Source organism: Chelmon rostratus, chromosome 19 (genome assembly GCF_017976325.1).
Source record: "Chelmon rostratus isolate fCheRos1 chromosome 19, fCheRos1.pri, whole genome shotgun sequence".
Classification (NCBI taxonomy): Eukaryota; Metazoa; Chordata; class Actinopteri; order Chaetodontiformes; family Chaetodontidae; genus Chelmon; species Chelmon rostratus.
In genome coordinates, this window is record NC_055676.1 from 20524823 (window position 1) to 20542355 (window position 17533).

The 17533-nt window shown below is 42.4% G+C and overlaps 1 protein-coding gene across 2 annotated transcripts in view; it reads left to right on the forward strand.

Annotated features, from left to right (window-relative positions):
* The window catches only part of ogdhb (oxoglutarate dehydrogenase b), a 20728-nt gene continuing 3195 nt past the window's right edge, over nt 1–17533 (forward strand). For both annotated transcript variants that reach the window (XR_006007791.1, XM_041959523.1), the window contains exons 1-18: nt 1–55; nt 872–1264; nt 5085–5273; nt 6144–6237; nt 10403–10518; nt 11106–11260; nt 11418–11564; nt 11882–11972; nt 12641–12820; nt 12915–13043; nt 13704–13883; nt 14095–14247; nt 15604–15706; nt 15795–15923; nt 16017–16167; nt 16268–16395; nt 16820–16998; nt 17129–17200. Coding sequence is in view for 1 of the 2 variants with exons in the window: in XM_041959523.1 (XP_041815457.1) it covers nt 1031–1264; nt 5085–5273; nt 6144–6237; nt 10403–10518; nt 11106–11260; nt 11418–11564; nt 11882–11972; nt 12641–12820; nt 12915–13043; nt 13704–13883; nt 14095–14247; nt 15604–15706; nt 15795–15923; nt 16017–16167; nt 16268–16395; nt 16820–16998; nt 17129–17200 (2430 nt within the window). In the remaining variant the exon portion in view is untranslated. The remainder of the gene's footprint in view (nt 56–871; nt 1265–5084; nt 5274–6143; nt 6238–10402; nt 10519–11105; nt 11261–11417; nt 11565–11881; nt 11973–12640; nt 12821–12914; nt 13044–13703; nt 13884–14094; nt 14248–15603; nt 15707–15794; nt 15924–16016; nt 16168–16267; nt 16396–16819; nt 16999–17128; nt 17201–17533) is intronic.

Here is a 17533-nt window from a genome sequence, read left to right on the forward strand (position 1 = left end):
GCGAGAGGCAGCGGAGAGAGAGCAGCGCGAGCGCCAGCCGGTCAGCGCAGAGCAGGTAACGCACTGAAAAACTTCAGACGTTAGCAAAAGTTTGAGCTAAGCTGTTAGCTTGTGTTAGCTTTTAGCGCGTGTTAATGATGCGGTGGCGAAATAAATGTGTTTAGAGTGACGCGCCGTGTGGACAAAATGTACGTTTGTTCAACGTAAATCGTTAAAGTTCGCGGTAAACATTTGGTTTAAGGTAAAGCTTCAGAGGGCTGGAGTTAGTCTCCAGGAAATTAATGAAAGTCGGTGAAATAAGTGGTGGAAAGAAGTTTGTGTGTGGTTATGGGGGTGGGTTTGGGGGTGTACTTACCAAGGTTTTTATGGTTATGAGGCCCTACTGGTGGTCTAGCTATATTTAGGGTGTACTGTAATGTAGTGCGGTTTATCATCTGATCTGGACATACTGAGAGCTGTAAAGTTACAACACTGTGGGTCATTTTCTATCATTTTTATTTTTCAACTTGTCACATGAAAAGACCAAATCAACTATGAATTGATCCTGATAACAAGTGTTGTGACCTGGGCTGTGTGTTCCTTCATTGCAGTAAACATGGGTTCTCTAGTTTTGACCCAGTCCCACATTCACAGTCTGAGCTGTGTAAAATGAAAGTGTTTGTGAGGTGTTTTTAAAGGTGTATGTCTTCAGTAGGAACCAATGAGCTCGCAGCTGAGAGCCACAGACAGATTAGAGAGATGGACCAACACTTCTTGTTTGTTTGTTAAAAATCATATAAAATATATATATATGTATATAACCTCATTTTCTAAGATTTGTTAGACTGATGAAGTAGAGTGTGTCTGATGGATTTTTTTCACATTTACGCAGAGGAGAAGGAACAGGAGCTGTGGAGAAGCCAGCCTCACAGGTTCAGCCAGACAGGAGGAGCCGGGGGGCCAGCTTCTGCAGAGCCTGGAGGGGTCTCTTTCTGTGACACTGTTCTTCCAGGACGGGAAGGGGGAGAGGAGCTGTGGCTGATCTGCAGCCATGCACCGCTTAAGGACTACATTTGCAAGGCTTCGGCCTTTAACGGCTGCGCAGACAGCCCAGAGCCTGTCACGGCCCAGACTTTTGGTGATCGATGGGGGCTTAAGGACGTTTCAGCCCGCGAGACACCAGAACACATCCGTGGCTGCTGAGCCTTTTCTTAATGGCACCAGCTCTAACTATGTGGAGGAGATGTACTATGCATGGTTGGAGAATCCCAAGAATGTGCACAAGGTACTGTACGTGTTTGTGTGTGTTTGATGTCACGCCTGCTTTGTATATGCTGCAAACTTGAATTTGCCTTCAAGAGCTCATGCTCAAACACATAATGTATGCAAAACAGGTTCCAGATTTCCAGTCCCAAACATTTTGCACTGAATGTTTGCCCCTTTTGCCCTCTCGCCCTCCTCCTGACCTGAAGTTCTCAATGGTAATGATACCTGTCCAAAATTTATAGGGCAAAGGTACAAATAGATGCTATCAGTACAGTGTGTGTTTGCTTATGTTTGAATTGTAGAGCACTATGACATCAAACAGTGGAGAAAAAAGTGAATGACTGACAGCACAAGCAGATGCAGTTGTAAACACTGTCACTGTTCTCTCATCAAAAATGCAGCTTAACCTGTAATTTCACAATAAGAGTCACTGGACCAAGCTGCTCTCAGGCAATTAACTTACTTATAACCCAAACCCTAACCCTAATTAACTTATGTTGTAGCATCATCTGAAATCATGAATGTAAAAATATAGTAGTAGCATGAAGCACAGGTACGACACAGTAGTATGAGAAGTGCAAGAAACCTTGTTGGCATCTAACTACAGCCTGTCAAGAACATTTAAGGCAAAAATAAGAATAATTCAAAGATAATGTTAAACGGTTCACCCAGTTACCAAAAAAAACAAACTACTTATTAATGCTTATATTCTCACTTATCTGTATATGGTTTCTGGCTATGCAGATAATACAGTGGAGGAAGTTAATTTGTGGTGCTCATAGAATTAAAACATATATTTTTTAAACACTCAACAGCAACATCTCTTTCCAGACACAGTGTCCCTGCAGCTCGGGATAGTCCACACAACGTGCTGCCTGCAGAATTCACGCTTTGTGTGACGGTCCCTCTGTCGTGTCTCAGCAAACACACAAAGTCCACGGAAACAAAGAGGGAATTTTGTTCTCAAAAAGACTGTAGCTGTGGAAGATATGCACTTATTCTGTTGGTCTAACTCGGGCTGAACTTTGGAATGTGTTTTTACACAGAAAGTGGAATGTGGATTTTGTCCCCCATCTTTACTGTCTTTAGAAACCTGTTAGGGAGTCAATGGCCTGTATGGACAGGAGGAATTATTGCAGCATTTCAGTTCTGTGTACTGATTCACTAATACAGTAAACAGTACTAACACAAGAACTGCTGCTGTTACCAATACATCTGCTTGAAATACTACTGCTGCTAGTGCAACTAATTCTACCACTGGAACATCTACTGTCCTTATGATAATAATAATAATATTAATAATAATGATAATAATACTGACTTCTTGCTGACATTGTGACAACGTGCTTCATTGTAAAAGGATAAAACAATAACAGAAGGACACACAAAGATAAACAGATAAAAGATTAAATGAGATAAGATATTAGATCAACATGAGTTTTGAGGATGGCAAAGGGCAGATTATCCTGAAGGATAGTTTGTACTTTTTGTGTTATAGACAGGTTTCCAGCTGGTTTCTTTTTGATATGTCCAAACATGGGAGTTGGAAAACAACGTAAATTAAACTGTGTGCATATGGGATCAACTTGAGGAGTTGTTTTTGTGCTTTAAACAGTTCAAATCAGAAAAATAATGAGTGGAAAACGTTCAATATTTTAAGAAAGAAGCCATCCTGTTAGCTCAGAGTGAAGAATTAACTGTAATCTGGTCGGCGCTCTGGATTTTAATAATGTGGTGGATAGTTTTTTGGGTTTTTGTGGTGGTGAGGAGGAAGCATCTGCCATAGGATAAGACATCTCACACTGTTGCTGTGTTTCTGGCTGTTGAATGAATGAATGATACAGATGTTAATCAGATTCTGATCAATAATGTGGTGATCAGTTTGACGTGTCTTTACAGTTTCAGTTTGAGACTTGGTGAAAACGGATGGCTTTGGATGGAAAATATGTTACTGCATACATGAATGCAGAGCCCCTTTCCATGATCTCCTGCAGCTAATAAATAATACTTATTTATAATAGCAGTATGAGTCTCGCTTAGCATTGTTACTGCTACTAGCTGCCATTTCTCACTGGAACTCCATGTGTCATGTTAGCTAGCTACAGCTGACAGATGTCTGTCAAAGTGTGTCGTGTGGTGAAAGAGTTTTGAAGGATGCGAGGATGAATGGCACGTCTGAAATCTAAGCAGTAACTGTACTTGTTTCCAGCAAGTTGCCTTTTTCCCAATCAGTGGAAGTGCCCATGAAGTGTCATGACATTGTGGCAGTGAGTTTTTAGTCATTAGGAGTAGGTGTATAACCAACAATAGTCATACTGCTATAATAACACTGCTCATGTGGCTCTGACCTCAGTGCTACCATTGCTCCTATAATTATAAGACTTCATAGCACATACTTACTGCTGTGTGTTCTGATTAGCCACAGCCAGAGGATGACTTACATTACAGACTCCATTCCAAATCAGAAATGACCTAATTCTTATAATTTCTTTACACTGACAAAACAACTGTGAATAGCTCTTTTGAATTCAACCTTACAATTAAGACCAGCATTTACAAACAAATCTTCCAAGTTAGTAAAAGGCGAGTAAAAGCCAGGTCGCCAAGCTTATCTGGAACTTTACACTTTGCTTTTGGTGGGCCAAGTAGAACAACCTCAGATTTGCAATCAATAAGCTGATAAACATCATTAAGGGGATTAACCTGGAACCCTTGGACACAAGCTTTCACATTGCAGAGCCATAATAAAAATGTTCAAACAAACAGTGTGTGAAACAAACAGATGGAAAGTTAGGATGTTGTTATCGATGCCAGGCTGAACACACACCCATCTTAAAACTGAATGCAGTGCCAGTTTTAAGACAGTTCCTCCTTTTTAAGGCTTTAATAAAGCTGTATGGACTTTTTGGAATAGCAGACGCCCTGCAGTCGTGTCTGTTTGTGTTATTGTGCTGTATGTTAATGTCCGTAAGTGTTACTGTGTTGTGGTAAAAACGTTATGTCACACTCTGCCTGTAAGCTGATATCCAGAGGTGGATGTGAGGAAGCTTCCTTTACTTGTGATCTTCAAAGCCTCTCACAGCAAAAAGCCAGTTACTCTTCTCTCTGGTTAGAAACTGAGATGCAGGGTCAAACGTGTGTACGTGTGTATGTAGCCACACGAGCAGCAGTCTGTTTCATTGACATGAAATTTGGTTCACACATTCGTGGCCCATAGAGGCTAAATTCTCATGACTTTGCTGATCTTATGACTTCCCTGTTGGATGGATTGCAGTAAAATTCAATTTGAGTGACATTCAATGTCCCTTGTGCATAAACGTTAACTTTCAATTTAAAAAAAGTCATTTTAGTTATAACATAAGATTTAGATTTATTCTACCACCGTCACCAGGTATAAATTTGTCCAATACTTCGGTTTATGACCAAATACCTGCAAAACTAATATAATTCCCATCAACCTCAGCTGTTCTTTGTGTTCAGCACTGATTAGCATATGTAAACATGTAAACACCTGGTAAATATTACCTGCTCAACATCAGCACGTTAGCATTGTTACTGTGAGCATGTTAGCATGCTATGTTAGCATTTTGCTGCACCACTGTGTATAGGACATACACACAGAGCCGTTAGCATGGCTGTAGACTCTCAGTTTTGTTATGTTGCCATGTTTGTGCGTGCCTGCCTGTTGTCTGCATTGAAGTGAATGAATATTTGACCTGGCATGACCCTGTGTGACTGTAGCTGTGAGGAGGCACTGAAGAAGTGCATCACATACACAGTATTGTGAAGTATAACAAATTGTTGATTCATTCATCTCCTGTCATCCTTTCTCCCTGCAGTCCTGGGATGCATTTTTCCGTAATGCTAACAGTGGGGCGCCGCCTGGTGCGGCCTACCAGAGCCCTCCACCCCTCAGTGGGAATTCTCAGGGACTGGCCAGTGTCAAGGCACTGGTGGGGGCTCAGCCCAATGTGGAGAAGCTGGTGCAGGATCATCTAGCTGTACAATCACTTATACGAGCGTACCAGGTAAACTACAAACACACCTGAGCTAATTATGTCGCACAGAAACTGCTTATCTCCCCATTCAGGTTGGGTTTTATATTTGTAGCACAAGATATCCTTCAGATATTCTTCAATGAAATGATAAAGAAGAACAAACGGCAGACAGACAATAGATGTCTTTGGGAATAGATAGATTTTATTTTGAGGATGCATTTTTTAGAAAAGACAATGTTGCACACATTGTCAAGTGACAGACGTGCAGGCGTGTGTATTCAGCCTGTTTGCGTTTATTGAATCTAATTCTGGTTTTGTTTATATCACAAATAATCCATCAAATTCAGGTTAGGTACATTATAGGAGAACAAAGATTCAGGTCTGATGTCCTGGTTTAATAAATTGTCAAGTAGTGACAAAGGGCCATAATGAAGAAGCTATTTTAAGAAACCTTAACTTGACATTTGAATGACTGAATCTCTGTTTTCATTTTCCCTCAGGCCAGTTTAACGTGTTTTAACTGCCGTGAAAACATCGTCATTGCAGCCTCACAGCAGGGCATAATTGTGTTGATCTGCACCGCGCTGCAGCTCCTTCTTGTTACTTCTTGACCTCTAACTGAGTCTCTATGATTTGAAATGTAGTTGTGCTTTTGATTATAGCTTTATTTCTCTGTGTACTGATCACTGTCAGTCATAACAGAGCTGTGTTGAGTAAAGCCCAACATTGCGGCCTGTTTAGCAGCATTTTTTTCTCCCTCTTACCTTTCACCTATATCTGTGTCTAGCATTCTTGCTAACATATGTGGACATCTGTTTGGAAAGACACTAACCTGCTGAAACATTTTGACATGCTTGACATGTTCCACACGTACAACGAGCTGCGTTGTCCTGTGTGCAGGTACGAGGACATCACATAGCCAAGTTGGACCCCCTGGACATCAGCTGCGTAGACTTTGACGATGCACCGTGTACGATTGGTGTCCAGAACGTTGGTGAGAAATATAAACCTGCTGACATGTTTAGTAATGTAGTCCTCTCTGTCCCTGTCCTTTCTTCTTTCTCTCATTGTGTTTTTGGATCCTTTTTGTCCCGAAACACTTGATCTCTTTGGTTTGTCCCACCCCCCACCTCTCAATGGGTGTCCATTTCTTTCTACCTTTCTGTTTTGACCCCTTCTTTTATTTTCTTTGTCCAACAGTTCCCACATCTTTATCTTGAGTGGTCTCCCCTCAACCACCGGCCTCCCACCCTCCATCTTGCAATGAATATACTGTCTGAATGTACTTCTACTGTAGTAAACAGTGTTTGAAGACGCCTCTGTAGCCTGTAGGAAATAGTGCAGAACAGAAAGAGACAGAAAATGGCCACATGTTTTGGGATTGGGGTCTTTTCTGTGCCTTTGCCCAGCCATCTTATACCTGTCAACGCAGAGAGACTCCCAAAATGGGCAGTATGACCACTTGACAAGAATATTAACACATTCAGCTAGAGATAGCTGTTCTATAGGAGGATACACCCTTTCATTTCACATGCTGTTATAGTTTCTGAGGAAACAAGATGAAACAACGTGCGTCATGGTTGTTCGTTTGAGAGCTGCTGTAGCTGTAGATAGGTGGAGAGATTGTGTGCATGTTAGCATGATAGCATTTAGCTCACAGAGCCATGTGCATGACGGTAGACTCTGAGTCTTGTTTACTTTTTATTAACGTCTGGATTTCATTCATTAATGTCTTTAATCAGCCCTAATAAGTCATGTTTGGTTCTGCACCTGTACATCCTGGTGGTCTCATGAGCACATACTGTTTCCATGCCTGTCAGTTTTTGTAAGTGATTTGGCGTTATTATTTTATTTTTTCTTGGTATTCAGTTGTCTCATTTGGAAACATTTACTCAGGTCCTGTGTTCACTAAACACGGGCTTGTCAGTTTTGTCGCAATAGAGCAAAGAGTTGGAAAGTGTGTGTGTGTGTGTGTGTGTTGTGCATGCCTGCACCAAACTGTCATTGTGCCTAATGAAAGGGTTGGGCCTCTGAGTTCAAAAACAGGTGATTGTCATGAGCTGTAATAGGATGTTTCCACAGTTAATAGTGGTATTGTTCAGCCTCACCGTGTTCTGCTTTGTCCTGGTGGGGCTGAGGTCGAACAATAGGTCCATGTCGGGCTCCAAATCAGCCTGAAAGAATAAATGAGAAGCTCTGTGTGATACTTATCCTACAGTATGCCTGTGAATATTCTCATTCATCCAGGTCATTGTAAGCTTCAGGGCATTCAATCGTTCGCAACTGGACCTCGTCAGTTTGTCTTAGAAGATGTTTCGCCTCTCATCCGAGCAGGCTTCATCAGTTTGTGCGCACCAGACTAGATAGGACAGCTCTAGTCCAATGCAATGGTGTTAGGTTCAAGTATTTATCCCCTGAGCGAGGCCAACCCCCAAAACCAAGAATGGTATCACTCTATTGTGAGGCAAATGATCCCCCCATTAAGGCGGGGTAGGGTGTAACCCTTGGGTGTCAACGACAGTCGTCTGCCTTGTTAGGGTCCCATTCTTGTCATTGCATTACATCTGCATTACATAAGGGGTCTTTAGACTTTCATCCCCCTTGAACGATTGAATGCCCTAAAGCCTTTCCTGCAGTATGTGCGTTTGTGTCTCTTCATGCCTCCAGACTTCTCTCATTATAAAGAACGTCTGTGCAATATGACTGCTGGAGGTAGGACGAGAACCTCAAACCTTGCTCTTAGTTCCTTTAGTGGGAAATCAACCTTGGCCTGCATTAATAATAAAAGCTGTAATAGACAGCACGTTGTGTTCCTGGTGCATTCAACTTAAACCCAGTTTCCTGTGGTTAGCTTATTAACTAAGAGGTATGGTGTTGTGATTGTCGCTGTGTGGCGGCTTCCAGCTCCTCTCAGGGCTGACGCAGTATATTGGGTGGTACTGCTTGTGTGTGTGTTTGTTGGCTTCTGCTGACCTTTGTCCAGCAGCCAGTGGTGTCAAACAGGACATATTCAGGCTTATCTGTGCCTGCTTCATTCAAATGTTACTGTGATTAGATTGCAATAAGACAACGCTTGATTACCATGTTTGGTCATTCTGCCTCTACTTTGAACCGTCAAAGAAAACAAGTTGTGTGTTTTTATGTGCGGGGCGGTCCACAGAGGGGGGTGAAAGTCTAAAGATCCCTTATGTAATGCAGAGAGCTGACTCAGGCAACGCCCTGTCGTCAGCACAGCACCCTGCGCTAATGTGCTGACAGAGATGTTCAAACACAGTCATAGATACCACCCTCCCCTCCCCTCCCCTGTTCATATTGACTTATCTCTCTTTGGTGCAACCAGCATGTCACACGCTTTAGATAAACACAAGCCACACCATGATGTCTCAGACTGCTCCTCTTCAGAATATAGACTGAGCGTTCGATCAGCTAATCTGACCCATCAGTCCTGTCCTGTTTGTTTTTTGGGGTTTGCTTTCAGCTGCTTCTCACCGTGCTTTGTCTAACATACTGTGCGGTTTATTATAAGGGGAAATAACATAAACTCACGAAACCAAATAAAATTATAAGCATTTAGAGCTGCTCCAGTTATGAAAAAGTTTTGTAGTTTTCCCTTCGTTGTATTAAAAAAATTGGTGGCATGCATCTTGCCCTGTTTTCTGACTGTCTCAGACTGATTCTCACTCATTTTCTAAAAAAGTATCTTAGAAAGGACAATGTAATTTGGTATGAACTAAAAGGAAATTAGAAACATTTAAATTGTATACTTCAAATTAATTTAGTCCAATTAATTGCTGGCATACCCTACGAAGTCTTTTAATCAGTGCATAGCAGGTCAGTGGAACATGCAAAGATATGACTTAACTGTAACTGAAATAACTGAACTTTGTGCACATTTTCTGTATAATTAATACCAAATTGTAGGGTTCATTCCAGGCAACGTCCAAAAGAAAATTACTAGTAAATTACAGACCCGTAAATTCAAACATTACCAAATTTTGAAACGGTACAATGATTAAAATTTGTTTTCATTGAATACTTATTGAAGTGGTTTTGAAATCCATTGTAAGCTAAATGGGAAGTTAACCGGGCCTAACACAGACAAAGGAAAAAGGAATGAAAAGCTCAACAAATAATTACAGTAGGGAACAAAACAAAGAGCATACCAGCAGGATTTAAAGGAGGACACAGGACGAGCACGGTCATGTTAGCATAGCCTGAGGGTCCTGACAAAGAAAGCTCAGCTATTTAGAGATTGTAATCAGTTCAGTTTTGATTCTGTAGTGACCACGAGAGAGCTCCGGTCTCATTAAAGGGATTAAAGGATATAATTAGAGAACAAATTAAATGCCAGAGTGTTCCTTAATGTGGGGTATGTGACCAATTTTACACACAAAGGTCAATTTGACTGTAACGATGAGCGCTACTCAGCCTGTCTGAGAAAATAATTGTGAGTTTCACGCTGATGTCATCAACAATGAACAACCGATATCAGTTTTTAAATGATTAGAGAGCAGAGCGGCCGGTGATGTTTAATGCCAGCAGTTTTAAAGCTTGAACAATGCTTTGACCTAAAAGTGTGTTGTTCGTTAGTCCCCTAACGTTATGGAAGTGCTTCACTGAATTGCTGGAACGCTCCTTTAATAGAAATATTTAAATGTATATATATATAACATGGAGTTGATCAATCGTAAGCAACACAGCACAGGAGTCAGATCCGCCCCGCATTCACACATAAATATCAAAAGAAGAGGAGCTGATTATTGTGATGCTGATCATAAAACTGGTGGAATGTTTCTTTTAGAGCTGCAACTATTAGCTGACTAATCGATTAGTCGATAAAAAGAAAATACAACAGTAAAGTAATAGTAAACTGAAGCTCGGAGGGGCTGTAGCATAATTTCTTTATCCCTGTCTGGAGTCTGGCTGCAGCATTTTGGACTAAATGTCAGCTTGCGGATTAGACAGCTGCTCGGGGAGTTAAAACAGTGAAGATGAAAATGAAGCTGCAGGGATCACAAATTCCAGGAAATCTTGGATTCAGTGTTGTTTCCTTAACCCTTCTTTTATTTCTCTGTTTCTGTTTCTTGCCCCCATTTTCCACCCCCACATTGACCCGGTGTGCGCTTGCCTGTGCTTGTTTGCTGGGATTTTCTCAACAGGTTTTTACGGGCTGGTTGAATCCGACTTGGACAAAGTGTTCCGGCTTCCCACCACCACCTTCATCGGAGGCAGCGAGAACGCTTTGCCTCTCAGAGAGATTATACGTCGCCTTGAGGTAAAATACCTCAAAATGATTCAACAGTGTAAAAAAAACAACATTCCTTTAACGATAATGATTAATTGTGTAGCACCTTTAATGTAGAGCTGCAGTCCACAGTGTTTCACCAAACAGGATTAAAAACAATGCACCATATTTGATTCCAACACAGTATCATAAAAAATGAAAAGAATGAAACCAACAGGAAAGATTACATAATTCTACGTAATTCAACAAAAAAAGCCAAACTATCTTTAATTCCAATGTTTCCATTCTACAATGACACATTAAGATGCAAGAACTTCCACTGCTCAGGGGAATAAAACCAGAGGAACACTGGGAACATCTGAAGGAAAGGCAGATCTGAGAGGTCTTATCGGAACATAAAATGAAAAGTAACCACAGATAAAGCCACGCGCTGGCTTTTGTACAGCTTTAAAATCTGGAACAGATGAAGGATTTTTTGCCTGAGGATCTCAAGCAAAACAGCCAAACACTGAGTGCAGCTTCTAGAGTTAACAGGACGAACGATACCTCGGATTAGACTCTTTGAACCGTCTGTTTGGCCGTTCAAACCTACTCACATCCTGACCTCTCTCTTCCAGACGGCCTACTGTCAGCACATTGGCGTAGAGTTTATGTTCATCAACGACGTGGAGCAGTGCCAGTGGATCAGACAGAAGTTTGAGACACCAGGAGTCACGCACTGCAGTCTGGAGGAGAAGAGGACTCTCCTGGGCAGAATGATCCGATCCACAAGGTCTGTCTGTGTTCCCTCACATTCCTCAACAAACCTCAGTGATTACCTGGAAAAGCATGCAGAGCAGGTGAAGGGTGCAGCGTTTTTCTGAGTCTGGGGGGGGGGGGGGGTGTTCTGATCCACAATGTGAAGCAGCAGCACAACCACCTGTTCACAGGTTTGAGGAGTTTCTCCAGAAGAAGTGGTCTTCAGAGAAACGATTTGGTCTTGAGGGCTGCGAATCGCTCATCCCGGCCCTCAAGACCATCATCGATATGTCCAGTCAGAGCGGCGTGGAGAGCGTGATCATGGGGATGCCTCACAGGTAAGCACTTCATTACATCTTCCATCACATCCATGTGAAACTGGTGCTGTCTAAAGCTGGCCAGACACTGTTTTTAATCTTTTGCGTCGTGTTAACTCGCGCTACACGTCCAGAACCTGCGACCCTGCAGTAATATTAAAACAAGCTGAGTCCAGATTAATAAGAGATCTTCATGAATTCGGACTGCTCAAACTGCTGTCAACAACCAAAACGTTGTGTCTCTGATGAGCTCAGAGCTGTTGTGTTTTCCACATGTTACCATAAGGTGAAATAGCCTATGCCTGAATGTTCCCTCCTGCGTCTTTGTCCCTCTTCAGAGGCAGACTGAATGTGCTGGCTAATGTGATCCGGAAGGAGCTGGAACAGATCTTCTGCCAGTTTGACTCTAAACTCGAGGCTGCAGATGAGGTTTGAACATTAATTGCTGAAAACAGAGCAAATTTTGAGTAGTTTCAGTAGCAAATGGTGGTTGTTGCAAGCTAGCAGGCAATTAGCTGAGCCCAGCATAAAGACTGGAAACAGAAGGAAATTGCTGCCTGCCTCTTTCCAAAGTCTCCAAAAATCCCCCAGCTAACACCTCTAAAACTCACTAATTATCACCTTAGATGCCACCAGTATGAATATTACCTAACCTGCATAAAAATTAGTATATTGAATAGTATATTAATCACAAATCATTAGTTTTATTTTGTTCTGAGAGACACAGCGTTCTCAGTTCTCACATCAGCACCAACAACAGCACCGACAGAGAGAGAGAGAGGTACAGCCTTTAAATAAAGTTTTACATTGCAGGACTTCATTTTGTTTGTTTATCTTGTAATCTGATCTGTCAATCTTTTAAAAGACATGATTAAAAAATATACATATACAGGTAGTTATGTCTCTTGTGTTGTTAAACTAAGCTAATTGTCTCCTGGCTGTAGCTTCATGTTCGGACATTGGCATCTTTACAATAGAATGAATTTAGCAAATGTTTGGGATTTTGCCGTCATTATTAACTGACTAATAGTTGAATAAGTTATCACTAGCGGTAGCTTTGTATGCTAGCTCTAACCTCCCTCACTGTCTGCTCTCAGGGTTCTGGTGATGTGAAATATCACCTGGGGATGTATCACAAGAGGATGAACCGGGTCAGCGACCGGTACATCACGATGTCACTCATGGCGAACCCGTCCCACCTGGAGGCAGTGGACCCAGTGGTGCAGGGAAAGACCAAAGCTGAGCAGTTCTACTGTGGAGACACTGAGGGCAAGAGGGTACGCTGAGTCAGGTCTTTATGGGAACACATGGAGAAAAAGCACCTTTGCTCATGTTTGTAACATGTTTGTCACCTGATGAATGATTTTACAGGTCATGTCTATTCTGCTTCACGGTGATGCTGCGTTCGCAGGCCAGGGTATCGTGTACGAGACGTTCCACCTGTCTGACCTGCCGACCTACACCACACATGGCACCATACACGTGGTGGTCAACAACCAGGTACACGCTTTTAGGCTCTGATTGAGAGTTAGCTTTCTGTCATGTCCTCATGTGTTTCAGCAAATACTGGGTGCTGGGCTGGGAATAGACCCCTGTGTGACCAGGTGTGTGTAGTTATTTATTCAGTATAGATAGATAGAGAATCAGATCAGATAAAGAATAAACCACAAACTTTACATTGAGACCTGGTAAATGTAACACCACAGAATCAGTAATCCAGTTTGGTAGAATTAGCTCAAACACTGCAGCTGGTGCCAACCCAGTTTTGATTGACGTGACTCTTGGACTGTTTCTTATAATGGTATTTTTCCATTACAGTGCTAGAATAGTCGTGTTAACTGGTGCCAGTTCTGCTGCATGTATACTGTGAGCTTACCCAAAAGGAATACAGTGACAATAAAACAGGCTTAGCTGCACTGAATGTTTTTTTCTTAAAGCACTAAAGGCAGGATAAATCATAAAGACAGCCAGCTGCTCCCTAGATCCTCATTTCACCCCCCAGTTGCTATATTTTGTTTTTTATTGATTGCACATTGAATGCACAGCCTGAAATGACAGTGAAAGAGAGTAGATTTTTCTGGTTTCAGTTTGAGTTCCACTGGTTAGAATAATAACTGCTGTAATTTAGTAATAAGTAATATAATGCTCTCATCCACGCAGATTGGTTTCACCACCGATCCCAGGATGGCACGTTCATCTCCGTATCCTACAGATGTCGCACGAGTCGTCAACGCTCCCATCTTTCACGTCAATGCAGACAACCCAGAGGCTGTGATTTATGTGTGCAAGGTCGCAGCTGAGTGGAGGAACACTTTCCATAAGGATGTGGTTGTAGACCTGGTAAGACCTGGTTACTGCATTATTATCATTGCATTAGCTCCAGCCTCCTAGAAATTGAAGAGAGAGGCCTGACAGGTCAAAGAAGTTGAAAAACTAGTTGTGAGGACAGTTTCAGTAGGAGAGGCCACATTTCTACCGTGTTATACATGTTGCATGTTATATAATGAATGAATGAATGAAATGTGTCATCCCTTTGCCTCTTCACATTCAGGTGTGTTACAGACGTAACGGCCATAACGAGATGGATGAGCCAATGTTCACCCAGCCGCTGATGTACAAGCAGATCAAGAAGCAGAAAGGCGTCCTAAAAAAGTTTGCTGAAAAAGTCATCGCAGAGGGAGTCATCAGCCATCAGGAGTATGAGGTAAAGCAACCTGTGCTGCTGTAGATACGGCTCATCAAACATGCAAGTGGCTTGGATTCATTATGCTACAAACTTTCTGGCCTTGACGTGAATGTGGTTGTCAGTGGCGTCGGTCTTACCTAGAGTGACAGTTAAAATGTGTATGAAAGCACCACAAAAAGGCTTCAGGGTCACATTTAACTGACCTCAGTGTTAAAAAAAGATGCTGTTTCTACACAGACGCAGTGTTTTTATGTCAGAGGAAGAATGCTTTGCTGATTCTGAACGATGAGTGATGAAAAACTCCTGTTTCATTGTCAGCGAGGGAAGAGCTATCTCAGCTATCTCAAAAATGTGAATGAAAAGGTGGTAAAATGGTCTGTCACAGAGACAGCCGTGCAAACAGCATGAAAATGCTCTTTGTTGTCTTCTTTTTCTCTTCAGCAGGAATAACACAGAGTGATTGATGACTTTCTGTAATCTATCACCTGCTGTGAGGAGCTGCATACTTTAAGTAGAAGTGAATTCATGACTGTACACTGAAGACACTTGGAAGCAGTTAATCCTGTCAGCAATCAGACAGAAGAATGAGGTCCCGTGTGTGAAGCAAACACCTTCTGCCTGTTCCGAAGGTGGACAAAACTCGAAGGTCGTCGGACACTGGTTGTCACCGTGACCTCTATTCCACGTTTCATTCCAGTTCGTGCACCCAGTTGTGGAACCGTTTGGAGCATTTAAACCAAAACCATATTTGTGAGGAACCCAAAAAGTTGGTTCCCAGCTGGAACCAAGACAGCAGGTTTTACATGTCCTGAAGTGCGAACAGTGACAACACATCAACAGTCTCATAAAGCTCCTCTACATCTTCTCATCATTAACATTTGGTCCTTGTTTGTTTGTTTTTTGGTTTAAAAAATTGGACTTGAACTGGGAATGCAAACAGGAAAAGAGGACTTCAAGACCCTCATTTAGTTCCAGAATGATTTCTTTGACAAGGGCTGTTGTTAGTAGTGCAGTATTTAGGCCTGTTACATACATGTTTGTTATACAGGAACTCCTAAAACATAAATAAATGTCTCTGTGCTTTATTTTGCATTGTACATGCCACATGAAATTTTGGACAGACATTCAGTTGCTAGAGGACGAATCCTTCCGACTGATTCCCTGATGTTTCCTCAAAAGTCGCCAGCAGGTTGACATTTTTTGGTTTTGACAAAACTTTCCCGTCGGCCTCACCTGGACTTTGTGTTTACTGTTAATTGGCAAACGTTAGCTTGCTAACACTCTTAGCAGAATTGTTATTCAGCCTCACAGAGCTGTTAGCTCGACTGTAGACTGTAATTATTCAGACACTCAACTCACATCCATGTCTTTCAGGAGGAAGTGGCTAGGTACGACAAAATCTGTGAGGAAGCTTACATTCGCTCCAAAGATGAGAAGATCCTTCACATCAAACACTGGCTAGACTCACCGTGGCCTGGTATGGGCCTTATTTTGACCCGTTTAATGAATCACGTAGTCTGGACTTTTCTTCCACCTGTGGACCTGTAACGTCTGTTTGTCTGCAGATTTTTTCACACTGGAGGGACAGCCTAAAACTATGAGCTGCCCTCCCACTGGCATCAGTGAAGAAGAGCTCAACCACATTGGAAACATTGCTGCCTCTGTGCCAGTGGAGGACTTCACCATACATGGAGGTGCTGTCCGCTCTCCTCCTGTCGCAGCCGATATCCTCTGAACGTACTGTCGGTCTCTTTTAAGTCTGAGTCTCTGCTGTGTCCATCTTTTAGGTTTGAGTCGTATCCTAAAGGGCCGTGCAAATATGGTCAGTCAGCGAGTGTGTGACTGGGCTCTCGGGGAATACATGGCCTTCGGTTCTCTGCTTAAAGAAGGGATCCACGTGCGCCTCAGTGGACAGGATGTGGAACGGGGCACCTTCAGGTAGCACAAGAGGGAGAATCTCTCGTTGACTGTTTTAATGCTCATGTTTCTTCTCTCACACAGTTTTACTCTTTTGTCCTTTCTCTGATTTGCTTCGCAGTCATCGACACCATGTTCTTCATGACCAGAACGTTGATAAGAGGATCTGCATCCCAATGAACCACATCTCCCCTGATCAAGCTCCTTACACCGTCTGCAACAGCTCTCTGTCTGAATATGGAGTCCTGGGTCAGTAACATACAAAGACTTCAACTCCATAAAATATACTGAAAACACACACACACTCATTTTATGTACCTGTGAGGTTTTAACATGGGAGAAGCAAGATAAACTAAATGCTAGTGAAGTTAAAGGGAAATCTGAGATTCAAACAAGTGTGAAATATCAGTAAAATGTAAATAATAAAGCCTTCCAGGTTTTTAATGATCCCTCCCACCCATTGCACTCGCACTCAAGGTTTTACTGTCAGGGAGACGCAATCAACATGTAAGAAAAACATGTTCAGCAAGCAAATGATGTGAAAATGCTGAACGTGTAGCAGCCTGATGAGACGGTCGAACAAAGTCTGAAACACTCAAGAAATTCCTCCAGAAACGTGCTCTGGAGTTTGCTTCTTCCTGAAGCTGCGCTGTTCTTCCTCTTCCGTGTGCAGGCTTTGAATTAGGCTTCGCCATGGCCAGTCCCAACGCGCTGGTTCTGTGGGAGGCCCAGTTCGGAGACTTTCATAACACGGCTCAGTGTATCATCGACCAGTTCATCAGCTCAGGTCAGGCCAAGTGGGTTCGACAGAACGGCATCGTGCTGCTGCTTCCGCACGGCATGGAGGGAATGGTAGGGACTACGAAACCAAATCCTCCACAGTCTGCATTAGTCTGAGTCTCCTCATGCTGTAATGCCGCCTTGTAATCGGACTTCTGTCAAAGATCTGTGAACTCTTTTCCATTTTTCCTCCTTCTCTCAGGGTCCAGAGCACTCGTCTGCCCGTCCTGAAAGGTTTCTGCAGATGTGCAATGATGACCGTGATGTTTTCCCTGTGAGTGTCAGAAACAGTCATGAAGGAATACTAATACATTATTCAGATATCAGCCGAGATTCATGTTTTCTTCTCCCTGATTGACAGTTTACTACAAGCGTGACACGGTTCCTTATAACCTCTGACTTTGCTTCTATTTAAGATTCAGACTTTTCAGTTCAGGTGCTGCTTGGAGTCAAAGCAGTGTGTCTTTGTATGATAATGATTTTCCAAAATGTAAAGAAATTTAAAACAGAAGAAGAGGAAATATTCAGACATTCAGCAAGATTCATTTTTACCAGATTTGTTTTCAGCAGGTGTCATTTCCACCTCATGATCAATATTAAGCAAGTG